This window comes from Pygocentrus nattereri, chromosome 5, assembly GCF_015220715.1.
Source record: "Pygocentrus nattereri isolate fPygNat1 chromosome 5, fPygNat1.pri, whole genome shotgun sequence".
In the NCBI taxonomy this organism is placed as follows: Eukaryota; Metazoa; Chordata; class Actinopteri; order Characiformes; family Serrasalmidae; genus Pygocentrus; species Pygocentrus nattereri.
The window spans coordinates 35,943,966-35,971,272 of record NC_051215.1 but is presented as its reverse complement, the minus strand read 5'-3'; the positions used below and the strand labels follow the sequence as shown (position 1 = coordinate 35,971,272).

Below are 27,307 nucleotides of genomic sequence, written 5' to 3'. Positions count from 1 at the left end.
AAACTGGTTTATACTGATACAGCTACATCTACACCAAGTCTGCCAAATTCATGTTACCTATAAAAGTTATTTTTTCCTTTTAAAATTAATATTACAGAGATCTCTGTCAAGAGATAGCATAATGTGAGCAGCTGCAGCAGCAGCAGAGGGGCTACACATACAGTATTAGCTCTGTTTAAAGTTAAATGAGATCTAACTATTTCTAATTCTTACTATTTGTCACAACAGTGCAAGAAAACTAAAGCAGTGCAACATACTTTGATCCATGTTTATAGAGTATGTCATACATAATCTGTGTTTATTTGAAATGACTTAAGTCATCCAATTGGCTCAACATGGTTTGAGGCAAGTTAATTTAGGCATGCAGTTTTCTTGATGCTAATTGGTAGCTTACATTACTTGTTAGCCTCCTGCAGTAACGAAGCACCTCCAACATCAAATCTCAGCTGATCAGCTACATGGATGGAACAACTGAGTCAATGTGATTTTTCTAGTGAATGATTCCTCTAAAGCACAATGCCGTACACGTAAAACACAATACTGCATTAAATAAGACACAATTTAATAATTCCAGACAACAGTGAACTGTATATCAATGTATATATATGAGCACACAGTACCATGTGGGTAAAGGCCCACCAGACACCTGCAGATGTACTCTGCTCCATTAAGAACCTCCTTTGATAGTGCCTGCACAACTGGCCTGTCTCAAAATAACAAAATAACACTTGAGGTAACATCATATTCTTAAAGTAATCTGTAACAGCACAAAGAACCATAGCATTATTTTCATAGTGTGGCTTTCAACCTACTGATGCAGCTGCTTTAGTACAGGATTTCAGGCTCTGTACCGATTGTAGCTGCCATTCTTGGTCAGTAGAGGGCATTGTTGCTTCATTACAGCATTAAATATCACTCATGACCAAAACCGTTGAGAAACAGTAATGAAGCAAACAGGAACAATTGTAGATATTATTGTAAAGCTACTTTAACATAGTGAGAAATATCTTAGCAGTTATTTGGAGAAACAGACTATGGCATGATGAAAAGGCAAAGGAATGTTTATTATCTTTTAAATAATAGTAATTTTGCTATGGACTGCTCATTTTACCCAGCAGAAACATGTAAGCAGTGAAAATGGGAAAATATTTTCGATTTAGTGTAAAACACTGTCCACAAGTCATAAATAAGAGACACTGGATTTTTCTGTATGTTCTAAAGTACCACATGATAAATGCAAATTTTAGGCAAAAGTGAAATAAAAAGGCAAAATAGCTGATTACATCATATACATAAGCATAAAGGAAACAATCACTAAGACGATATATTGATATATTGTCTATATATGTAGCGATTGGCAATAATACAGCTTTTTAGTGGTACTACTAAAAAGATCTTGATTATCTTCAAAGTTCTTTGTTGCTTTAGATCATTTTAAAAGAACAGTTTAAAATACAGAAAACTAAATAAACAGTAACTTTCTGGAAATGTAGTTAAGACAACACTGTGTACGGTTCCCTTTGGTGAAACTGTAAGAGATACAGAATAGCACAAAACAAAGCAATCAAAACAACTCTTCTCAGGTTTCTGAGACATTCATTTAGCACAGAGGACCAGGAAGCAATCAGTGGGCTTATTCATTTTATTAATGCACACTTAATTTTCATGTGATATCCTGATACAGTGATATACTTGAAAAACATTGCAATACCGAACTTATCAATATGACACAGCACAATCAAAAACAGTGCACTCCTGATCATTGGCAAGAAGCACGTCTTAGGAAGATCTGGTTTTCAAGTAAAAAACATTAGTAAAAAAAGCTGCTGAAAAAAAACAAACAAACCCTAAAAGAAGAAATACACCTCAGTATCTCAACTGGATGTGCAACATTGGATAAGAACCTAAAGGTTCTGCACTAAAGGTCTTGTTAGTATGTCAGACTTAACTGATTAAATACTAACTAGTTCTTTTAAATGAGGTGAAGGCTTAGTTCTTTAAGACTTTTAATATTCTTTTCCCAACTCTCAGAATCAGACTCAGCTTCATCAGACCCACAGAAAAGCCTTTTACAGTATGTGCCGTAAACCACAGAAATAGCATATTGCCATTATTTATGTCCAGGCTCGGTTCAGCTGGGCCTTCATTTTGCCAGCATCATGTGTGACTGAAGTTTTTACCAGATTTTTTTTCTGGTATTGTTGTCAGACATACTGTTTGTGGTTTTAGCCTGGATGCAGTGATAGAATGACAGTTCTTAAGGACATTTACACACATCCTTATTCCTTTTTGTAGGAAATCATGTCTTCATGGTGGTCCCTCCTTTTTTTTTACTGTGGTAGCATCATGGCCAGCTGCACAAATTCATAAACCAGGTAGAAAAAAAATGTTTCTGGTTGTTCCTGAAGAACAACTGGTTCTCAGAAGTCTTTATCCCAACCAGAAAGTTCATCTGGAGGTTCCTCCAGCTCAGGTGGAAACATGTCAAAATGACTGTGATCCAGAGGGCCTTTTAGCTGGGTAAAGTACAACAACAGAGCTGTGTTTAGAGAAGAAAAGGTTCCTTTTTATAAAAAGTAAAAGCATTCACAACAATATATTCAAAGATCAATTCTGACATTAATTCAGTGACGAAAATGCTTCACCTCTCTCTTTAGCGGAGAAGTCAGTTTTCTCCGTCTCAGTCCCTCCCAGTTGAAACCCTGAAACCACCTGTGAAAGAAGCACCAATTGTGCACCAATTACCAGAGAACAGACAGATGATTGAGGACACATGGTTTAAAGCAAACAATAGAGCACCAGAGGGGTCATGGCAAAGAACATCAGAGTTGCAATACAATTCAAATGATGAATTCGTTTCAAGAACGGAGAATGTGAGCAGTTAGACATGCACTACAGCACGTACGCACAATATATTTGATACTAAAAATATGGCTCTCAGACACTGAACAATCTCACTTGACATCACTCACGTACACATTCTCCACTGAGCACACACTCATGAGAGGCAATCAGCAGTCCATATGAAGGGCATGAGTTCTAGGCAACTTAGTATTCAGTGCATAAATCTGTTTGATACCAAGGACACTGCGCTGTTCAGCATTTTTACTATCATTTGTATTTTTCATTATTATTAGAGATCTTTTTCTCTGCTTGAATCACTAACATTTGTAGCACCTTTTAAACAACAATATACAGCCCTGTTTTCTTTTAATTTGCCCACAGTGTATAAACGGAGCATCTGTATTTCAGGCAATATTGCTCTGAGGGCTGCTAACAGACCACTCAAGTGCATCAGCGTCACCCTGCTGTCTCCAGCTCCACCGCTCTGCTGAACATGACAACAGCTGTGTGTCTCATTCTGGCCACTAATTGTTCCCTCTGTGAATGTGCTTCTGTTCTGTGTTTGACAATTCTGCCAAAGAGAGGCTAATTTGGAGAAGGGTTCCGTCTGCTGCCCATTGTGCTAGGACAAACAGAGCCAAGGAGAGTTGGGACTGATTCAAAATTGACTGAACAGCAGACTACCTGAAAATCAAAGCAGGCATCAGTGGGTTTCTGTGTACAATGATGTTTTGGCCAGTCTAAAAGAACATTTATGCCAAAGCAACGATAATCAGCTGGCAAATGAAAATACAGTGGAGGCACAAGGATTCGTGGCAGGGTGGAGGAGGGGTTACAGAGTCTTTTGCCTCTCAGTAATAAAAATATAGTAATATTTGCAAAAGCTTACAACAGATGCTTGAAATGGAACTTATTGTGCTCATTTCAATGTTCATATTTTATTTTGGGGGTCTACTAGAATAGATTTACTTGCTTCAAAAACAAACTTCCCCCAAGTCATGTGAACCACTGCATCTTTTCGAGCTGCTGTCATCGGACAGCTGAACGCACTCGGAGGAGAGCGCTAACCACCAATTCTGTTTCATCAGCCTACGCTGACTTGCATCAGTGATGATAAGTGATGGGGGAAGAAGGAGGGCCATCCTACCCATCCAGACAGAGTGAGGACACTTGTGCAGTCTTTGGACTCCCACCCACAGATGACTGCAGCATTACTGGGAATCGAACTGATGATACGGCCAATGCTAACACAGTTGCAACATTGGGGGGGGCCTGGCCTGTTCACACTGTGACCATTCTTGACTGGCATAGCCAGAGCCCTGTCCTAAACCCAATTGAGCATCTCTGGAGAGACCTGAAAATGGCTGTCCACCAACGTTCACCATCCAACCTGATGGAACTGGAAAGGATCTGCAAGGAAGAATGGCAGAGGATCCCCAAATCCAGGTGTGAAAAACTTGTTGCATCATTCCCAAGAAGACTCATGGCTGTACTAGCTCAAAAGGGTGCTTCTACTCAATACTGAACAAAGGGTCTGAATCCTTATGACCATGTGATATTTCAGTTTTTCTTTTTTAATACATTTGCAAAAATTTCTACATTTGTTTTTTTCTGTCAAGATGGGGTGCTGAGGGTACATTAATGAGAAATAAAATGAATTTTTTTTATTTTAGTAAATGGCTGCAATGAAACAAAGAGTGAAAAATTTAAAGGGGTCTGAATACTTTCCATACCCACTGTACTGTAGTGTGTCTGTGAGGCTTGTGGCATGTTCTTTGAGAAGTACAGTGTTACATAAGAGACACACTTCATGCTCATCTCCAATGTTTCCTACCAGACATGTTGGCAGCTTACAGTACAGGAGTTGGAACTGGGTATTTCCATCACTGTAGAACTGGGTTAACGGTGACCATTTGGAAACCTTTAAGGTCTGTGGCCTGACTGAGAGTGACTCTTGCTGACAGCATTAGGATGCACATGAGGGACTCTGTCTTTGTTGACTGAATCTCACTAATCTTTGGGTATGTTTCTCAATCCCGGTTCGCATTATAATATTTGATTTGTAATAATGAATCAGCAGCTGCATATTTGGGCAGTCTACAACCAATTTCATGTTTTTCTTTAATATCACTGATTCTTTGAACTATACATTTTTCTTATAATTCTGAAATACACTTTCTTATCAAACTGTGTTCTTATCAATCTGTTCTTTGTTTGAAATTCATTGTGTGATATTCAGTTTTACTTTTTTGGGGGTAAATTGCATCACAGAAATTGTGAATGAGTTTTTTTTATACATTTCTAATTTTTTATTAGTCATGCTGTGGTAATTTACCCAGTATCTGGTCACTCAATGCTTCTTCTGAAATCAAAGAGTATTAATAGGGAGTTTGTCCCACTCTGTTGCACAAGAGCCTCTACTCTTGTAGGAAAGGTTTCCATTAGATATTGGAACATAGCTGTGAGGATTTGTTATATTATGTGGCTAGACTCCCTTCACAGCTACTGTGGAGCAAAGAGCTGAACTCTGTGAATGTCACTATTTAATTTGCACTCTGATTAGTGAGTAGGAAGTCAACAGGACTTTGAGGTTTTGCAGTAAACACATCAAAGGCTCTGATAACATCTCTAATAATCTCAAGTCAATGAGCCAGACTTTTGCTAGCCAGGACATGACCTACTTGTGTTTCTTGATGTCAATGATGCCATTTTTCTTATTGCCAAGCCTTTCTGCAGGATTGAGTCTGAGGACAAAGACGGATAGAGAGGTGGATTAAATGTAGAGGTGCAAATGAAAAGCATCAATACATAATATGAACATAACAGAGCAGCAGGTGCACGTCCACTTGTGAGTGGATGTGTGCAGCTTGTGAAGCACTCACATCACTTGTGAGTCGATGTGAGCATCTTGTGAAGTTGTGGGTTTAACTCAGGTGAGATATGATATTTCAGTCAGACACTGAGTGCTTAGACATCTGCTTAGCTATTTACTTAAGTACAGGTTTTCATTTTGGTAATTTGGTAGACTTTATCTGATAATCTTGCTAGAGCAGAACTTGTAAAATGATATTTCATTGCAATTACGCTTACTGTTATGTTTATAATGGTAAAATATTGATAAATATAAAAAATGTTCTTTGTGAATCAAACACCCCGTATGTACCTCTCTGATGTGCATGTATTTAAACAAGTATATGTTTCAGGCCAAACACTGTGAACAATTCAGACTCAGTATTCAGTAAAATTGCAGTGAGGTGCAAGACATTTACCTGCAGAGTCTCCTAATCAGATCCTCTGGGCGCTTGCTGATCCTCTTGGGAATGTCCACCTTCTCTATGCCATGGAGGACCATAGTGTAGATCTTAATTGGATCAGACCCTGCAAAAGGGGGACTGTAAGGAAAGATGGGTCATATGTTATTAGCGCATATAGTCTGTGCAAAAAGGCCTGTGGTTTAGCAGATACCAATAGCTACAGGGAAATACAAACTATAAACATCTGTATGCTGGAACTGAAACCATAGTTAATTCCATACTATATTTATTCAATATGCACTACCTGTCAGGTTTGAGGGCATCTTGGCTTCTTTTAAAATTTTAATATTTTTGCTGTTACTTATGTGCAAATTTATTTTTTAAAACATAAAAAAACTAATAATAATATTATTATTACTAATATTTCATAATCACCCCTATGAAAAGAAGAAAGCAGGACTTGTGTACCCTGCCCGGATCAGGGTTACCGGGGCCCCACCCTGGAGCCAGGCCTGGGGGAGGGGCTCGCCAGCGAGCGTCTGGTGTCCGGGCATTCACTCATGGTGCCCGGCCGGGCCCAGCCCGAAGGAGCTACATGAGTCCCCCCTCCCATCGACCCACCACCGATGGGAGGGGCAGTAGTAGGGGTGCGGTGCATTGTGGATCGGGCAGTGTCCGAAGGCGTGGGCCTTGGCGTTCTGACCCTCGGTTGCTGAAACTGGCTTTTGGAATTTGGAACGTTACCTCACTGGCGGGGAAGGAGCCTGAGTTGGTGCGCGAGGTTGAGAGATACCGGCTAGATATAGTCGGGCTCACCTCAACACACAGCTTGGGCTCTGGGTCCAATCTCCTTGAGAGGGGCTGGACTTTTTTCTTTTCTGGAGTTGCCCATGGTGAGAGGCGGCGGGCAGGTGTGAGCTTTCTCATAGCTCCTCGACTCGGCGCCTGTATGTTGGGGTTTTCCCCGGTGGACGAGAGGGTAGCTTCCCTACGCCTTCGGGTTGGGAAACGGGTCCTGACTGTTGTCTGTGCTTATGCACCGAACAGCAGTTCAGAGTACCCAGCCTTCATAGAGTCCTTGGGAGGGGTGCTTGAAAGTGCTCCTCCTGGAGACTCGATTGTCCTACTGGGGGACTTCAACGCTCACGTGGGCAACGACAGTAAGACCTGGAGGGGTGTGATTGGGAGGAATGGCCTCTCTGATCTGAACCCGAGTGGTGTTCAGTTTTTGGACTTCTGTGCAAACCACAGTTTGTCCATAACGAACACCATGTTTGAACACAAGGATGTCCATAAGTGCACATGGCACCAGGACACCCTAGGCCGCAGTTCAATGATTGACTTTGTAGTCGTGTCAGCAGACTTGCGGCCATGTGTATTGGACACTCGGGTAAAGAGAGGAGCTGAGCTGTCAACTGATCACCACCTGGTAGTGAGTTGGATCAGGTGGTGGGGGAAGATGCCGGTCAGACCAGGCAAACCCAAACGTATAGTGAGGGTTTGCTGGGAACGTCTGGCAGAAGAACCTGTCAGATTGATCTTCAACTCACACCTCCGTCAGAACTTTGAACAGATATCGGGGGAGGTGGGGGACATTGACTCAGAATGGGCCATGTTCCGCTCCTCCATTGTTGAAGCGGCTGACTGTAGCTGTGGTCGCAAGGTAGTTGGTGCCTGTCGGGGCGGTAATCCTCGAACCCGGTGGTGGACACCACAGGTGAGAGATGCCGTCAAGCTGAAGAAGGAGTCCTACCGGGCATGGTTGGCCTGTAGGACACCAGAGGCAGCTGGCAGGTATCGACAGGCCAAGCGATCTGCGGCTTCAGTCGTTGCCAAGGCAAAAACCCGGGTGTGGGAAGAGTTCGGTGAGGCCTTGGAAAGTGACTTTAAGTCGGCTCCGAAAAGATTCTGGCAAACCGTCAGGCGACTCAGAAGGGGAAAGCAGTGTGCTACTAGCACTGTATATAGTGGAGATGGTGTGCTGCTGACTTCGACTGAAGATGTCATTGGGCGGTGGAAGGAATACTTTGAGGACCTTCTCAATCCCACCAACACGTTCTCCAGTGAGGAGGCAGAGTCTGGGGACACAGGAATAGGCTTGTCCATTACTGAGGCCGAAGTCGCTAAGGTAGTTAAAAAGCTCCTTGGCGGCAGGGCTCCAGGGGTGGATGAGATCCGTCCTGAGTTCCTCAAGGCTCTGGATGTTGTGGGGCTGTCTTGGCTGACACGCCTTTTCAACATTGTGTGGACATCGGGGGTGGTGCCACTGGATTGGCAGACTGGGGTGGTGGTGCCTCTTTTTAAAAAGGGGGACCGGAGGGTGTGTTCCAACTACAGGGGAAATCACACTCCTCAGCCTCCCTGGTAAGGTCTATGCAGGGGTACTGGAGAAGAGAGTCCGGCTTATAGTCGAACCTCAGATTCAGGAGGAGCAGTGCGGGTTCCGCCCTGGTCGTGGAACACTGGACCAACTCTTTACCCTCTCCAGGATTCTGGAGGGTTCATGGGAGTTTGCCCAACCAGTCCACATGTGCTTTGTGGATTTGGAGAAGGCATTCGACTGTGTTCCCCGGGGTATTCTGTGGGAGGTGCTTCAGGAGTACGGGGTACATGGCTCTTTGCTACGAGCCATTCAGGCCCTGTACAAACAAAGCAGGAGTTTGGTTCGCATGGCCGGCAGTAAGTCAGACTTGTTCTCAGTGAGAGTTGGACTCCGTCAGGGCTGCCCTTTGTCACCGATTCTATTCATAATTTTTATGGATAGAATTTCTAGGCGCAGTCAGGGGATGGAGGGTGTCCGGTTTGGTGACCTCAGGGTCACATCGCTGCTGTTTGCAGATGATGTGGTCCTATTGGGGACATCAGGCCGTGAACTTCAGCTTTCACTGGATCGGTTTGCAGCCGAGTGTGAAGCGGCCGGGATGAGGATCAGTACCTCCAAATCCGAGGCCATGGTTCTCACGCGGGAAAGGGTGGAGAGCCCTCTCTGGGTTGGGGATGAGCTCTTGCCTCAAGTGGAGGAGTTTAAGTATCTCGAGGTCTTGTTCACGAGTGATGGTACAAGGGAGCGGGAGATTGACAGGCGGATTGGTGCTGGGTCAGCAGTGATGCAGGCTCTTTACCGGTCTGTTGTGGTAAAGAAAGAGCTGAGCCATAAGGCAAGGCTCTCGATTTACTGGTCGATCTACGTTCCCACCCTCACCTATGGTCATGAGCTTTGGGTAATGACCGAAAGAACGAGATCGCGAATACAAGCGGCCGAAATCTCTCCGCAGGGTGGCTGGACTCTCCCTTAGAGATAGGGTGAGAAGTTCGGTCATCCGGGAGGGACTCAAAGTAGAGCCGCTCCTTCTCCACGTCGAGAGGAGCCAGTTGAGGTGGTTCGGGCATCTTGTTAGGATGCCTCCTGGACGCCTCCCTAGGGAGGTGTCACAGGCAAGTCCACCGGGGAGGAGACCCCGGGGAAGACCCAGGACACGCTGGCGTGACTATATCGCCCAGCTGGCCTGGGAGCGCCTCGGAATCCCTCCCAGGGAGCTAGTGGAAGTGGCTGGGGAAAGGGAGGTCTGGGCCTCATTGCTCAGGATGCTGCCCCCGCGACCTGAACCCCGGAGAAGCGGAAGATGATGGATGGATGGATGGAAAAAAACTAATATTTATATTTTAACAAGACTGAGCTTTATAGTGCTTCTTAGTATGAAAATCAGATTTTGCCTCAAAACTGATTTAACAGCCTTTTTCTCCAAACTATTACATTAACTAAGCACATATTGAAAATCCGTTTGAACAAAGGTGGTTTAAAGAACTGATACCTGTGAGTGCTGTCATCACTACCAGCATGGGGTACTTAATCCCCATAGTAGTACTGTCACCAATACTGTCACAAATTTATATTTGTTGTTTTATTGACAATAAACCTAGTTAATCTATAATAGGTCTTTGCAAACTGACAAAGAAACAAAAACAAATGAAAGATTTTTTGAAAGCTAGGTGTTGCCAATCTTTGACGGGCAGTGTGCAAATGGATGAAGAAGTAAGTGAGAGAGCTACATCACTATACATGTGTCACAACCTGCTGTTCTAAAAAAAACTGTCTTGCACAATTGCTACATTGTTTAAAGTTCTCTTTACCCAATGTATTCACTTCTATGTATAGTCAGAGGCATTAACCCATTTCTACAACTCCTCCTACAGTTATACTACGCTACTTGCCTGTTTCCGTGATAATAAAGCATCATGGCTGTCAACTGAGCTCTGAGAGTGGCCCTCAATGTGGCCCTGAAGGACCATAAACCTGTACTCAATCCTGCTTGTCAGTTACAGCACAGGGGCAGAGCAGTGCGTACATTAGAGCATATGGAGATATATTATATAGAGCATAATTGTAAATGGACAGACAGACAATGAACAGGACGAACAAATAAAGAGACAACTGATGAAGAAATGGATGTCATTTGTTAGCCATTAGAACATTTTTAATAAAACATACTTTGTACAAATATATTATGTGCTTACAAGCAAGACGAACCTGCTTAGAAGAAAAAAAACCCATAGATTTAGGTTTTCTGGGATGTCACACTGTGTCCTTTCTGTGTCATGATTGGCCCCTCCCAGCCCTCCATGTGCTTGTGTTTACCTTCTGGTCTTGTCCATGTGCCTTTTTTGTTTTAATTCTTCCCTGTTCTGCCCCCTTGTTTCTAGACTCTGCCCTTGATTGTTTTCACCTGTTTTTAGACTCCATCCTTGATTGTTTTCACCTGTGTCTAGTTAACTCTTGTTACCTGTTCCTGTATTTAAGCCCTGTGTTTTCCCCTGTTAGGTTGCTGGTCTTTGTATTTTATGTATTATATGGTGTTTGACTTTCTGGCCTCTGTTATATTTTCTGTTCTCTGTGGCTGTGTTTATCCTGTGTTCCTTTCATCATGTCTGTTCCCCAATCTATCCATGTTGGCTCTCTGACCCTGAACCGTTTTGAACCTGATTATAGATTTGCCCCTTTACTGTTTTTACTGCTTTATCATCCTGAATTCAAATCATGAAGGCCCTGCTTATTAGCTAATGATTTGCATTAGGTGTGTTTAATGGGGCAGAATGCTAAATGCTACAGAGGTATGGGCTGGGAGAAATGCAGTCTAACACTGCGATATAGGGTAAGATCACTTCTATTTGCAGGACAATATCTACCTGCCAGTGAGGAGCTCAAAAATGAGGATCCCCAGGGACCAGCAATCAGCTCCAAAGTCATGGCCTTTATTCATGATGACCTCAGGGGCCACGTACTCTGGAGTTCCACAGAATGTCCAAGTTTTCTTTCCCAGGCCAATTCTCTTAGCAAAGCCAAAATCAGTCTGGAAAGGTACAAAGAACAAAAGCAAGAACACTGTTTTACCCAAAGTAACATCTTACTAGTCAGTTTACTATAATCTGAAATTGAGATGACAACTGAACAAACTAAGTACTAAGTAAAATAAGTAAGAATAAATTGTAAAATTACCATTTTGACATAGCCTTCTGTATCCAGAAGTAGATTCTCTGGCTTTAGATCTCGGTAGACAATACCCATTCCATGTAAGTAATCAAAGGCCTCCAGTACACAACCAATACAGAACCGAGCAGTGGCCTCTTCAAAAAAACTCCTAAATAACATAAACAGAACCAAATTAAACAAATTTAATTTCTTGTTAGTAGATTAGAAAATAAACATAAAACAGAAAAATTACTGTCAGCAACCATTATTGTAATCTAGTTACTGTATTTCTAATGAAGAATACTGGCTGCAGTTATTGGTGGCAATGAGTTTAGTTGAGTGCAAAAATAACCTACACTCACATGTCCCTTAGTATGCTCCATAACTCTCCACCAAGACAGACCTCCAGCAGCATGTACACATATTTATCATCCCGAAATGTCCGGAACAACCTGACACATGAAACACAAACAAGTTCCAGAGAAAATTGTTTTTTTTTGTTTTGTTTTTGTTTTGTATCTGTTCATTCTAAGATAGACACTACAGAAAAACACAGAAACATCTGATTTACTTGCACACAGTAAACTGACCACTCCATGTCTTTTGTCTAGAAATGTCCGCAAGCTGGTACCACATATCCAGCTAGCTAAAGTACACTCCTGGTCAAAAGTAAATGTGGCCTGAGATTCTTCAGGATGTGCCTTAGCAACCTCCAAAAGGTTCTGCCATCCACATCCACTAGCCTTAACACTTATATGTACATTAGAGCTACTGTGTCCTAAAAATTTACGATATAAAATAGAGGGTTGTAAAGTCAAAAGGGTCTTCATACAACCTTCTATAAAAGCCCCTTATTTTCATATGTAAATCAGGCTCATCAACTGATCAATTCATCAAAGTGAGAAATCAGCATTTAGAATGTTAATGCTGTTATGTAACACTTTCATTGACTTAATCAAGTCCAGAGAGTTAATCAAGATGCATAAATATTAACATCTACAATTTAGGAATCATGCTGCATTTGAACTGGTTTGAAATGATTTTCTCATGCTTTCTTAGCATTTGTAAATTAAAAAAATAAAAATGTAAATATCTATACTATCAAACAGTAACATGTACTTCATAACACTAACCTCACAATAAAGTTGCAGTTGGTCTGTTGCAGGATGTTCTTCTCTGAGTAGATATGCTCTTGTTGCCTAGTGTCCACAATGTGTTTCTTCTTAATGCACTTCAAAGCAAAAGCAGTATCTTCATTTTTAAGTTTCACCTGTAACATATTTTGCAGTGCAAGCAGGAATTTTATTGCAACACAGTTTTATCCATCCCAGTATCTTAGTAATACCAATAAATCCAAACTAACTTCTGATTAACTTTATAACATGCATATTAGTTTCACAGTTGTTTATGATTCAATTATAATAGTTACATAATAATTCTTGAGATTATAATCTGAATAATAAATCTAGGGTTCAAGGAGTTAACCCTTAAATATATCATTAGCAATACATGACCTCATTTCCACTCATCCAGCACATCTATTGTTGTGTAACAAACCTAAATAAAATTATTAAGTAATGCTAAATACTTTAAGGCCATGAAATACAAGTAAATAATTTTTAGTGACAGAAAAAAAGCAGAACTTATATTTCACAGAAACATATCACTTTTTCCTGTTTTTAGTGTGTCCACCTTTTGCCTTCATTACAGCTTCCATTCTTTTTAAGAGACTAGCTTTTGGTTTTTCAAAGAAATCTGCAGGGATATTTTTCCATGCCTCCAAAGTTTAGTCTCTTTTGTCTTCAGTTTCTAACGATCCAAGTAATCACAACTACAAATGTAGACTCACTGGTCCACAAAACCTTACTCCATATCTCCAGATGTCCAGTTTCAATGCTTTAGTGTGAATGTTCCTCTTTTTTGTTTATTTCCTTTTCTTGTTAACAGCTTTTTGACAGGTACACATCCTTTCAGACTCACAGCACAGTCTTCCTACAGTAGAAGCATGGACAGAAAGACTTATATTTTTAGCTCTTAAGCAAGAGTGGAGTTTGATTTGCTCTCCTCTCTCAAAAATGAAAGCTTTAAATAGTGTTTATATGGTGACTGTTTTCATGGTCTACCTTATCTTGCACAGTTGTTTGGAATCATTTTCTCCATATCTTTTCAAAATTCTTTCAAACTCCAGTTTTGAAAAGTCTTTCACTTATCTTTCCTCTTCCTTAATCAAGTGCATTATCCTCTATCAAATCTCCTCAGAATACCTCCTTTAGCCATTTTAGATGTACATGGGAAAGAAATTTGCAAAGCAGTGAAGTCGTGTTGGAGTAGTTGTTTGTGTTAATGTTAGTGTCTCTAATAAGGGGAACATAATGTCTGTGACGTTGGGGGCAGCTTTTGTTGGGAGGACACAGGGAGAACTCTGGTTTTAAAATGAGAGGATGAGTTTGAGTGGCAGTAAGGTGCTCAAAAGAAAACAGTCAAATACAGTTACAGATAGCTTTGATAGTGTTGAAAACTGATAGTGTTGGAGGCTTCTGTGTAAATTTTTGTTAAATATGTTTCCTGCTTTTTTTTTTAAACAAAAAATTTTAATATTTGAAAAGTTGGTCTCTGACTTTTGCACAGTACTGTATAGTATCAGCACAGTGTCACCAATGTACAAACTGAAAAACCTAATGAAAACCACTGAAGGGGTAACTAGAAGGCTACCAGAAGCATTACAGGAATTCTGCCACTAACTCAGTGGTTAATTTAAAAGTGATGAGTAGTGGATGAAGATTGAATATCAGGGCACATGATCAAGCTTCAGAGTTTACTTTCTGTGGAACGGTGCTGGTTCAGTGCGCTCTAATTATTTCAGGCCTCACCAGTTCCACTCGGCCAAAGCCTCCCATGCCCAGCGTGGCCACTATGTGCAGCTGCTGCAGGAATGAGCAGCTGGACAGGCGTGCAGCCTTTTCCCGCAGGCTGCGCAGCTCAGCTGCCTCTGGACCCCCCTCACACAGAGGAGACTGCATCCTACAGTAACACAACACACAATACAAATCTCACAATTAGCTAACAGCAGTTTAGAAGAATTTGAAGCTAAATAATGGCAAATTTCAGTGTGTGTTCAATGGGACTAAGTGACATGTTAAGAATCATTTGGAGGTCATTGTTTGCTCAGAAGGAGACCAATCTTTCACTCTCTTGTATCCTGCAAAACAGGATGCGAGCGTGTGACCCTATCCTAGCACTATGATGCTGTCTTCTACTATAAGTCAAATAGACTCCTTGCAGAAATTAGGTTGTGAAGACTACATACACAAGGTTTTAATAAATGTGCAATTTATTTGTAGCAAAAACAATGTGTTCAGTTCTAGTGTAGAAAAAAATGGGCCCAAATATGGGCAAAACATAATTTACAATATTTAATTTTCTTAACCATAAATAATTGCACAAACAGATCAAATAACATAGTGTTAGATAGCCTTTGCCTTTGCTTTCTTTAAATATTGAAGTCTTGTAGGTAAACCTGTAGGCAATATTGCAGAGTCAACCTTATTCCAATAAGCAATGATGACTTCAAACAGTTGAAAAACATTGCAAAGCTAGTTTGTCTTTAATGTGAGACCATCTATTCCCTATAGGGTTTAAAACTGGACTCTGACCAGCCCAAACCTATCGGTTAAAATTTGGGGCTTGGGACATTTTTTGTGCACGACAGTGTATGCTTGAATATGTGTCAATGTGATACTTACACTGCATTCCTTCTCTCATCACTTATAGAGAGCTGCTCCACATACTCTCGCAGATAAGCTTGAAGCTCCTCATATGTCCCCACCATCTGATTAAAGTTACTGTCAGGGGAGCCAGTGGACACTGTTAGAAGACTGAGCTGAATCAGAATTGTATGCAGAGATGCTTCTGTCAACATCACTTACTCTCTGTCCACCACCAAACACTGAGTGTCATTCTCCTTTGCAACGATGTTAGCTGAACGAACATCCTCACTGTAAGAAGAATCAAACGCATCATTTATTAATGTATTGCTTTCAACTAAGTTAACAAATAACTGTAGAAAGGAGCTGTCCTATTTCTACCAAGATTGTGCTTCTCAACAATGGTACAGTGTGACAAAATGAATTCTCTCATGACTAGCATTCCTCCACCCACATCCTTTCACAGAGCAGCACTCAGAAAGAGCCTTCTCAGCAAACAACACTCAACCATGAATTGAAGAGACTAAAAAAAGCAGAAAAGGCCTCTCAGAACACAGAGGAAGCAATGATGCTGAAAAGTGGAAAATTAAACCAGGACTGCACTGTATTGATAAAAAACTAATATTGTCATATTGATACAAAGCCCTAACATATAAAAATGTACTGGTGAATTAGTAATGTAACATGGTTAAATACTGGCCTACAGTGTATTGATCATAACAATTTGCTTTTAATGAATTAGATGAACATCTTAATTAAATAAAACACAAAACATCTGCAGAAGCTTCGGTCTGGAACTTTGAATGGGCAAAATGTTTATAGTATTCAGTAAAAAAAAAACACTGAGATTGATTAGCTGGACCTGCATATTACAAGATCCTGCAAAATCAGTTTTGCAATTGCTAATATCCTGGTAATGATTAATAAACAATTTTGTGTAGCTCTAAAATTAAATGCTACAAATTAAAGTGATGAGGAAACATCCACACCTTATGAGAGCCTTTTCTCCAAAGTAATCTCCCACTCCCAGGGTCTTAATCTCCTGAGGCTCAGGACAGCCCTCTGTACTCTGAGTTACGGAAACCTGCCACAATATAATATGGGCTTATTTACATATGCAACAGATTTGCTCAAGGCCATATACATCTCATGCATATTAAACATTTTGAGGCAATGCAATTTGACATTTTTTCAGTGAATATAGATAATTTAGAAGCAGTTTATAGACATAATCAGATGGATAATACTCATAATGTAGACCATTCTTTTCTTTAGAGAGAGACACATTCTTACCTCTCCTTTGGCTATAATAAAGAAAGTGTTTCCTTCTTCGCCCTCACGAATAATGTAATCCCCTTTATCAAAATAATCCTACAACATTAAACACAAAGAACATTCCAGTAATCCACACAACACCATACGGAGGATATTTAACTCCATCAACACATAGAAAAGGGCAAAATTATTAAAGGCTGTTGTATACTTACAATTTCTAGACAGTCAACAATTTTGGAAAGCTTTTCCTCTGGAAGATCCTTCAGTAAAGACACACTATAGAAAAATTGTTTATATTTAGATAAACAAAGTACCATAAATTATTTTTAAAAGAAAGTTACAAAAGTGTTTTTGTTGATTCTTTGTAAAGTAGAATTTTACAGATTTTACATGTTAAATTAACTAAATGTACCAAATAAAATTTGTGGCGGATATTTAAACTGTGTTTAAATTCATCCAATCCCTGCACCAAATTCCATGTTTTTGAAGTTATACTTTGCACTCTGCCTCTGTCATTTGCAATATTTTATCATTATTTCAAAAACTGTGGCATCTGATCTACAGATGGCATCTCTATGCTCACACAAGATTTTTGATGGTCAGAATTTTGGTGCATTCCTACTAAAATCACTGGTTTTTGGTTACTGACATTAAAGTTAGTATTAGTGTGTGTATGTGCTGTATTTGCACCTGCGCAGAAAACTGAAGTACTCCTCGTGTCTGGCCTGAGTGGATCTCATCATGATGCTCTGAAATGTCTGCCGGTCCAGAGCCCAGATATGAGACTTAGTCACAGCTATTACAACAGAAAAAACTACAGTCAACTCACAACAAATACTTTGAAATACTACTTAAATACTTTACTTTCACAAGTCATAGTATCTGATGTGGTCCTGAGCATCAGTTGGGCCTCTACTTGAGAAAACTGAACCAAGAACTCTTCATTCTCTGACATAAACAAACTTCACAACGTAAATCATTTGGCACAAACATATAACTAGTTGATTATACACCACAAAAACACAAGATTTACTGCTCCCATGAGTTCCAACAAAACACTTGACATGTACATACTTATCAATAAATTAATATATTCTGAAAGCCTGTTAGGTCAGGCAGCTATGCACTCTAAAGGACCCACATCCTACAATATTCCTGTATTTTATCTTTTTTCCCTAGGGTCCACTTAGTGTCCATAACTTTGGTGTCTTTTTACATACAAAACCCAGTCATAATTCATTTTGATGTCATTTTCCTTTCTTTATCCTTCACATATAGACATGCTGGTTTTGTTGCTGCTCCTTTAAGACTAGTATAATATAACTTTAAAATAACTTTAGCATGTGAGTGGGTGGGGTTAAACTGCTGTAGGCTGAAGAGGCTGATATGCATGTGATGTACTGTATATCACAGAAACAGTGAAGTTACACCTATCCATACATGAAACTGCAGAACCAACTCCTAAATCCAGTGTCACAAGCATTTCCCAGGCCTATATATGCACAAGCTGAACATATCATGGGTCTGACAAAGACTGCTTGAGCTACACATTCACCTTTAACAGTAGCAGTTCTCTTGCAGTTGTAGAGTATAGCCAACTCTCCAAAAGCTGTTCCAGGCTGCATCTGACCCAGGTGCTTCCCATTCTGAATGACCTCCAGCAAGCCCGCTTCACATAAAACACAAGGCAAAGGCCAGGATTAGGACAGTTCAGAGCATTTCAAAGTGAACTGCCCTAAAAGAAAAAGCCCACGTCTGACCTGCAAGCACATAGAGATAATTTCCAGGTTCTCCCTCCTGGATGACCAGCTGATTGGCCGTATAGATCTTCTCATACATGCAGTCCACCATCTCACGAGTGTGCTGGGGCTCCAGCTTCTTCAGAAAATCATTGTTCATGATGGCCTCATTGATCAGCTTCTTGGTGCTTGTTGAGAAAACATTTACAGATGAACACATACTGGTAGTATTATAGGACTTTACATTTTTCTTATATGTTAGTATTTTTCTCTGAAGAATACTTAGAATGCCTGTGTAGATTTATGCATCAAAAACATTCATAATAAATTATTTTGAAAGTTTCAAAACCATACTTTATTCCTTCAGAAGTCAAGTGAATGGATGGACTGAACCGCTGTTGTCTGAACATGAGGACAAATGTCAATGTGTTGTTTATTGAGACAAAATCAGTTCATTTAAAATAGTCTGTTTTTGCGGCTTAACTAGCACGTCGCTGCTGTCGAAAGAAAACCTTGTACCTCCATTTTTTTCCGTTTTTGACATAATCAGAAAATGGCATTGCCCTTTTTCATTGTGTGTAAATTTCATGATGAACAGACCAAAGGAAAATGTCTGGTTCCATTAATTTACTTTAAAAATAAAGTAGGTTTTTTCCTTTTCATAAAATTATCATTTTGGAGATACGAGGTTTACATTCCGACAGCCATATATAGACCGTATGGAATGCAACATAAAAGACACAATTTAAAACTCTACAGTTTTAATGTAGTACGTCAAACTCATTATATTAAAAAAAACGTTTTTCTGTTTTTTTTTTTAAGAAAATACACAGTATCTCAATCTGATGTATTTGTTGTTCTCCTGTTCACCCCCAAGAGTTTAACAAGAAGTTAACAATTATTTAAAAGTGAATTTTGCTAATTTTGCTCATATAAATTTATACAATGATCAAAGCATTCACCCTGTTTTAAAACTATTACTAGTTTCAATCGACTTCAAAGATACAAGATAGTCTTGGAGCTGAAGTCATAGAATGTGTTTACATTTTATAATATCAAAATCAACCCTGATGCTCAACAAAGATAAAATTTGTACTTATTTGAGTTCATAACTAAAAGTGTTTTTTTAGGTTTTTCCTGGTTCTGAACAGTTTGTTGGTTTTCAGCTGTAAATAAAATATCTAAATATAAACCTCAAATAAGCATCCACAGTATGATTGATATGAGGCTCCATAGTATGGGTGCTCTGTTTGTATGTTTACGCTGGACTGTTTTCTCTCTCTGTCTCTCTCTCTGTCTCTCTCTCTGTCTCTCTCTCTGTCTCTCTCTCTGTCTCTCTCTCTGTCTCTCTCTCTGTCTCTCTCTCTCGGACTAGTGTGGGCTCTCATTAACACATCTGAAAGAACAAGGTCTCTCCATTAACCTAAAATGGAACTTATGAATGAATTAGAGAGCAGATTTGTACAGCCGGTTTAATTAAAACAGTAATGATCCTATCCATGCATACAGATGGCCCACGCTTTGTATTCTCTCAAGCCTCTCAATCCCCTTCATAGTGTGTTATGGTAATCTGTTCTTTTCAAGCCTGCTCTCGGAGGAAGACACTACAAAGCCTTGACAAAAGCTTCCTACTGTTTCCCCTCTCCAAGAGAGTCAGTATATTATACAGTGACTTGATAAAGAAACAAAACCACATGGTTCAAATCTGATGAGCAACCAGTTACTTAGCTTCTGTACTAGGGATGGGATACTGAAAATTTAAGTGGCGTGATGGCAAAATCTTAGTGATTAAAACAATCATTGGTCAAAATTAACATGGCTTTCAGTACTAGTATTGATAAAATATACTGGAAATGTTTAAAAATCACTAATACATATTAAAAAAAATTCACCAGAGTTATTACACTGATAAACGTTTATAAGGGGTCTGACGATGACAGTTGCGAGAGCCGGCAGGAAGACGGGGCCTGAACAACGAGAGGAGACGAACACTGGTGACGATGGCAGGGAGAGAGCTGCGAGTGGGCGGGGCATGAAGCGCAAAACCCGAGCTCAGAGTGACGGCAGGAGGAGGATGATGCTGGTGCCGGCCACAAGAGGCACGAGGGCAAAGAGCGAGTCCAGAGTGCCGCCTCCTGGGCCCCGCCTCCTGTTATGCAGCGAGGCCGCTTTACTTCACCTCACGTTTGACCTGGGCGGCCGAGCTGCCAGGTGGAGGCAGTGACGAGGAGGAGGAGCGGTGAGCTCTCATTCCCCCTCGGCTCATGTGTACACCCTGCCCTTAATGACAGCCAGCTTTTAAAAAGGGCTGAGAGGGAACAAAGGGGGAGAGAGAGGGATAAGCAGTAGCAAGGAGAGACTGACTGAAGAGCTAAAAAGCTTGAGTAAGAGACTGAAAAGTCGAGCTGTCTGAAGCTACTGAAAAGTAGTCAGCGTATCTTTGGTTGTGCTTGCTTTGTGTTTATTTGGGAAATATATTTGGCTACTGCAAAACTGAATCCTGCCTCCAGCGTCCTCCTTGAGCCCGGTGTAGCACATGCAGTGTGCAACTGGAATCGGTCAACTTTGGAATCAGGTGATTTTTGTTCCAAACAATCAATTGCCAACTAGTCAATTTATTAGTTTTTTAATAATAATAATAATAATAATAATAATTTTATTTATAAAGCACTTTTCATGCCGGTGTTCAAAGTGCTTTAAAGACCATAAACAGAACCAGAACATAAACAGACAGACACTCTTTTTTAAGGTCATTTTTAGCTTTAAAAACTAGTAGCAGAACCTTAAAATCTACCCTGAATGATACAGGTAGCCAGTGCAGTTCTTTTAAAACAGGAGTGATGTGATCTCTCTTTTTGTTCAATTCATTGTGCCAAACATCCAGTCTGGGCTTACGTTAGATGTGTCACTTTATTTGATTTTATGTTAAATAATATACTGCTTTTCATTTTTAGTTTTTAAATCACCAGCAACTACTGCTGTTATTGTTCAGCTATGCAAACAAGTGCCGTCCTGGGATAAGCAAAATGGCAAAAATATATGATATTTGAAGACATTTTTACAACACAAAAAAAACTTTCCTTGCAAAATACTTAATTAGTAGTAAATTTTAAAATGGTATGAAAAATACAACACCTGCATTTTGCAAATGGCACTGCTGTACATCCAGTTAAACAGGCCTAATTGTGCTTTGTTTTTATTGAAATTTGCCCTTGGTCAGTAGGGACGCCCAATTAGAACCGGTCAAGGTCAGAAGCAGAAAATATTTTCTCAAAATCATAAATCGGGCATTTTGTTGTTTTATTTTTGCAAATCTGTGTTGGAATTTTATGACGTAAATAATGTGAGGCGGGGTAGCTTATGTGCAATCCTATGATATTTAACTATTGCTGCTGCTACACCTGCACCAAAATGTCAAAGAATAAATTATACATGACTCATATTGCTAATTAAAAGTGCTGGAAATGTGCTAGTAAGTGATTACTTTTTTAATCCCACAAATGGGGAATTTACACCTCTGCATTTAACCCATCTATGAAGTGAAACACCACACACGCGCACACGCGCGCACACACGCGCGCACACACACACACACACACACACACACACACACACACACACACACACACACACACACACACACACACACACACACACACACTTGCCCAGAGCAGTGGGCAACCCTATCCACGGCACCCAGGGAGCAACTGGGGGTTAGCTGTCTTGCTCAAGGACACCTCAGTCATGGACCGTCAGCATTGGGGATCAAACTGGCAACCTTCTGGTTACAGGGCCAGTTCCCTAACCTCCAGCCCACAACTGCCCCCAGTGTTTCATATGTTCATTTTCCCAACACATAGTGCATGCTTTGGATTAAAAAACATGCGCAAAACTAGCTTTTGGCCAAATTGGCTGTAACGAATTGGGAATCAGAATTCATGATCAGTGCCACCCTATTGGCCAGTATTCTTTAACTACTGGCCAAATCCCAAATATGCTCAATATGCACAATATACTGTGATACAAAATACTTTGATATGGTGATTTTAATCACCCTTACATATTTTCGAATTGCTCACCCCTACCTTGGCCTGGTACATGCTGTGCTGTGAAACTGTAACAGTACTGATCATCATTGCATTTTATACTATGATACATAATGAAACTGATAATCATCCCACCCTAGACTGAACTTTGAGGCCACTCACCCCGAATCTTTCCGTACACGAGCTCTCTCTGTGGAAACATGCTGGGCCCTGTGGCCATCACAGAAATGTCCTGACGTAGGCTCAGCAGACACACCCTCTTTGGCCTTGAGTCGCCGATGTACCTCCACAGCCACCCTGTGGAAGCGCGTGGAGCCCTGGTTGATGACGCTGAGAAACCTGTGGCTGGGCCTGGCCGGTGCTGGGGGCGAGCGGCCCAGGCCGTTGTAGCCGATGGCGTCCTGAAGCTTATCAATCTGCAAAACTTTGGCCTCCAGCTCTCTCTGTAGAATCTGCAGCTGCAGCTCCTGAGAGCGCAGCTCCTGGTCCCGGCGGGCCAGCTCCTCCTCCAGTCGGGCGATCCGCAGTTTTAGGTGCTCTGCAGACTCCCACACTGGAGTCTCTTTAATAGTGGAGGCCAAACACGTTTCCTCTAGCCGAGGGGCTTTGATTGAACCATTCCCCATGGCCAGAGAGTGACCAGGCACCATAGAGAGACCTTTTGGTCTGTCAGATCACCTTACTGTACAGACAGAGAGCTCGATCCAGACAGACAGCAGATGCATTTCCTTCCAAAGGAACAATGTTCACGGTGACAAAGGCTTAAATAAAAAGCAACAAGAAAGGCAGAGTTAAGTCTGATTTTTGTTAAGGAGTTTTGAAATGTAGATTACTGTACTCTGTTATTGTGTGCATTACTTTAAAGGGCCGATCTCCTACATTTTTATTGCATTTTACAGATACTCTGCAGAGGTTGGCAAATGAAAGCGTTCTGTAATCACTCCACTCCAGCTCTGCTCCGGGTTTTCTATTCCCTACTTCTCACTCACCACAATAAAACCTCATATGATTTATTCACATGATTATTATTTTATGTCTTGAACATGTGGACAAGACACTACACACTTTATTTGATTAATTATTCATGTATGGCTGTTATTAAAATTCTGTGCTACGCAGGCTTTTTTCAGAAGGTATAGATTTGAAGGGATGGGCCAATCACAGACTAGAAAACTGCTGTGGGTAAACAAATGCAAGTAGTTTTAAAGTGACATTATGTAACTATTTTACCTTATATTTTTACCTAATATTTTACCTAAGACTTATAGTAGGGAGAATGGTGTCTCGGTCAATGCCACTTCAGCCTGGAATGACTGCTATAACTTTGGAGGAGAGGACATGAAACCTCTCGTGAGGAATGCGTAAGGTTTTAATCTTCACGTCACACATCAACAGCTAGCTATAAGAACCTAGTTCAGTGTTCTCAGCAAGGACATCACAGCATAGGCTGCCAAAAAATGACTGGCTTTTCCTAATTGGCAAGAGCTAAAAGAGAAAAAGGAATGGTCATATTGCAGGAAATCAAACCCTCATTTAGCAACTGGACGGCAGCAGCATTACCCACTACACGATCAGCCACTACTAGAGGTCAGTTAGGTCAGGGGTCGGCAACTCAACGTTAAGAAGAAAAAAAATGTAAATATGTCTCAGTATGAGCTGTAAATATGTCTCAGTATGGGCTGTAAATATGTCTCAGTATGGGCTGTAAATATGTCTCAGTATGATCTGTAAATATGTCTCAGTATGAGCTGTAAATATGTCTCAGTATGGGCTGTAAGTATGTCTCAGTATGAGCGGTAAATATGTCTCAGTATGGGCTGTAAATATGTCTCGGTATGAGCTGTAAATATGTCTCGGTATGAGCTGTAAATATGTCTCAGTATGGGCTGTAAATATGTCTCGGTATGAGCGGTAAATATGTCTCGGTATGAGCGGTAAATATGTCTCGGTATAAGCTGTAAATATGTCTCGGTATGGGCTGTAAATATGTCTCAGTATGAGCTGTAAATATGTCTCAGTATGAGCTGTAAATATGTCTCAGTATGGGCTGTAAATATGTCTCAGTATGATCTGTAAATATGTCTCAGTATGATCTGTAAATATGTCTCAGTATGAGCTGTAAATATGTCTCAGTATGGGCTGTAAGTATGTCTCAGTATGAGCGGTAAATATGTCTCAGTATGGGCTGTAAATATGTCTCGGTATGAGCTGTAAATATGTCTCAGTATGGGCTGTAAATATGTCTCAGTGTGAGCGGTAAATATGTCTCGGTATGAGCGGTAAATATGTCTCGGTATGAGCGGTAAATATGTCTCGGTATGAGCTGTAAATATGTCTCGGTATAAGCTGTAAATATGTCTCGGTATGGGCTGTAAATATGTCTCGGTATGGGCTGTAAATATGTCTCAGTATGAGCTGTAAATATGTCTCAGTATGAGCTGTAAATATGTCTCGGTATGGGCTGTAAATATGTCTCGGTATGAGCTGTAAATATGTCTCGGTATGAGCTGTAAATATGTCTCGGTATGGGCTGTAAATATGTCTCGGTATGAGCTGTAAATATGTCTCGGTATGAGCTGTAAATATGTCTCGGTATGAGCTGTAAATATGTCTCAGTATGGGCTGTAAATATGTCTCAGTATGGGCTGTAAATATGTCTCAGTATGAGCTGTAAATATGTCTCAGTATGAGCTGTAAATATGTCTCAGTATGGGCTGTAAATATGTCTCAGTATGGGCTGTAAATATGTCTCAGTATGAGCTGTAAATATGTCTCAGTATGGGCTGTAAATATGTCTCAGTATGAGCTGTAAATATGTCTCAGTATGGGCTGTAAATATGTCTCGGTATGGGCTGTAAATATGTCTCGGTATGGGCTGTAAATATGTCTCGGTATGGGCTGTAAATATGTCTCGGTATGAGCTGTAAATATGTCTCGGTATGAGCTGTAAATATGTCTCGGTATGGGCTGTAAATATGTCTCGGTATGAGCTGTAAATATGTCTCAGTATGAGCTGTAAATATGTCTCAGTATGGGCTGTAAATATGTCTCAGTATGGGCTGTACATATGTCTCAGTATGGGCTGTAAATATGTCTCAGTATGAGCTGTAAATATGTCTCAGTATGGGCTGTAAATATGTCTCAGTATGAGCTGTAAATATGTCTCAGTATGGGCTGTAAATATGTCTCAGTATGGGCTGTAAATATGTCTCAGTATGGGCTGTAAATATGTCTCAGTACATGCTAATGTGGTAGTATGGGATAAAAAATATAAAATGTATGAAAATCCAGACTTTGCTCTGCATTAAGCTTTAGCTCAGATATAGCTGCTTTTCTCGAATCTCTGGCAGTAAAATGTTCTACAACGTTGTTTAAATTTGCCCTTTCCATCTTAAATGGTGCCTGAGTTGCCAGTACATAACTGCTGCCCTATTTAAGGTGGAACAGGACAATTCAAGCAAGATGCTGGCGAATGAGAAGCTGTTCAGCCTTGTGACTTTTTAGGGTTTGACAGTTTTGGCTGTAAATTAGACGTCAGGAACCAGCAGGAGTGCTTATGAATGCAAAGTCAGTTCGTCTCTAAATGATCAAAGTTCATCATTAAATCTCTCTCTTTGCCCTTTCGTTAGCTACTAGCTAGGTGAGATTGCTGTCTGCATAACTTCGTGAGCAACAGTCTGTGCACCAAACCGTCAGGGTTAAATAGCAGTGTTTAAGACCATTTATGTATTATCTCCACCGTTTGACCGTTTATTGTTAAACTGTGTAAAAATGATCTGCAGAGCTTTATTTTATTTTTACCTAAAAATCTCAATCTGCGGTGGAGCCACAATAGGGCAGGAACAGAGCCGCATCTTGCCGGGCCCCTGGGTTAGGCGGATACATGTAGATGTGCTGGTTTTTGTGACATCACAAAAACAATGATGGATTTGAAGCTTAAAGTGTATTTATAGACTGGTTAAAGTGAATGTTACACTTTGAAACTTGATTTGACTTCAAACTTATTTTTAAAAGATGAGGGAAATTCAGTGATATGAGGCCTTTAAAACATAACAGCTCGAGGACGGAAGGTAGAGTTTACTCTGTGATAGCACTTTAGAACCAGGGTACTAGCCTAGCTCGACAGCCTTAGTTTTACACCGAGAGCAGTATAATTCAAAAACGACCAAATTACAGCTGTTAGAAAAGTCCACTCAGTTGTGTCACTGCTGAAATGAATCATTTGAATAATAATTATTGGCGAAACACCAGAAACAAATCCTGTAAACACTGAAGCTGTACAGCTGACAGAAACGACTGTGAACAGTAAAGACCAATACAAAAAGTATCGATGATGACTAAAGAACGTTATAAGCGTATTTAAATGTTCAACCCATCAGCAGACTATAAACAGCAAATTACTGACCGTGTCGTCGTGTTACTTCCACTGAAGACGTTTCAGCGGCTCGGTTCTTTCTCCAGCTGAACAGCAGGTCGAGCAGCAGCAGCAGCAGGAGCAGGAGGAGACTGCACTGACTGACCTGCTGCTGCACTCGCTCAGGATCACCGGAGCGCTGTGGAACAGTGCGCTGCAGTACCGCGACCTCTAGCGGCCACACCGCGCTATTACAAGCCTAGCTGCGGAGACGAGGCCTATGAGTTGGCCTGAGGCAGGTCATCTTCCTCACACTGGTAACAGTCTTCATGGTGATAGGGTGTTGTTTCAAATGGGAGTTAATTTATCTGCAGTGTTTTTGCACCACAAATGACAAATTTGGTGGCATAAATAAAAGATAATGGCCTTCAATCGTCTTGAATGCTTCCTAAATGATTCTCAGCTTGAAAACACATTATGTGGAGGTTCTTCGACTTGTTTACAAAATTATTCTTTTAAGAACTTTAAGGTTCTGAATGGAACCAGAAGTGGTTGCTCTGTAACATCTCTCCAAAAAACTTTCAACCCTTTGTTTGAGAATACATTTTATCATTAGGGAAAAAA

The 27,307-nt window shown here is 40.7% G+C and overlaps 1 protein-coding gene across 1 annotated transcript; it reads right to left on the bottom strand.

Moving 5' to 3' along the window:
- Nucleotides 1-1,635: 1,635 nt before the first annotated feature.
- LOC108442385 (cGMP-dependent protein kinase 2) lies at nucleotides 1,636-26,835 on the bottom strand. The gene is made up of 19 exons (XM_017722401.2): nucleotides 26,735-26,835; nucleotides 22,492-23,090; nucleotides 18,305-18,471; nucleotides 18,100-18,213; nucleotides 17,235-17,340; nucleotides 16,757-16,820; nucleotides 16,563-16,640; nucleotides 16,259-16,353; nucleotides 15,492-15,560; nucleotides 15,309-15,407; nucleotides 14,436-14,586; nucleotides 12,699-12,835; nucleotides 11,928-12,017; nucleotides 11,593-11,734; nucleotides 11,283-11,446; nucleotides 6,114-6,236; nucleotides 5,526-5,588; nucleotides 2,646-2,712; nucleotides 1,636-2,516 (listed from the first exon to the last, which is right to left on the bottom strand). The coding sequence occupies exons 2-19, from the start codon at nucleotides 22,977-22,979 to the stop codon at nucleotides 2,421-2,423; spliced, it is 2,313 nt and encodes a 770-aa protein (XP_017577890.1). The 5' UTR covers nucleotides 22,980-23,090; nucleotides 26,735-26,835; the 3' UTR covers nucleotides 1,636-2,420.
- Nucleotides 26,836-27,307: the final 472 nt, after the last annotated feature.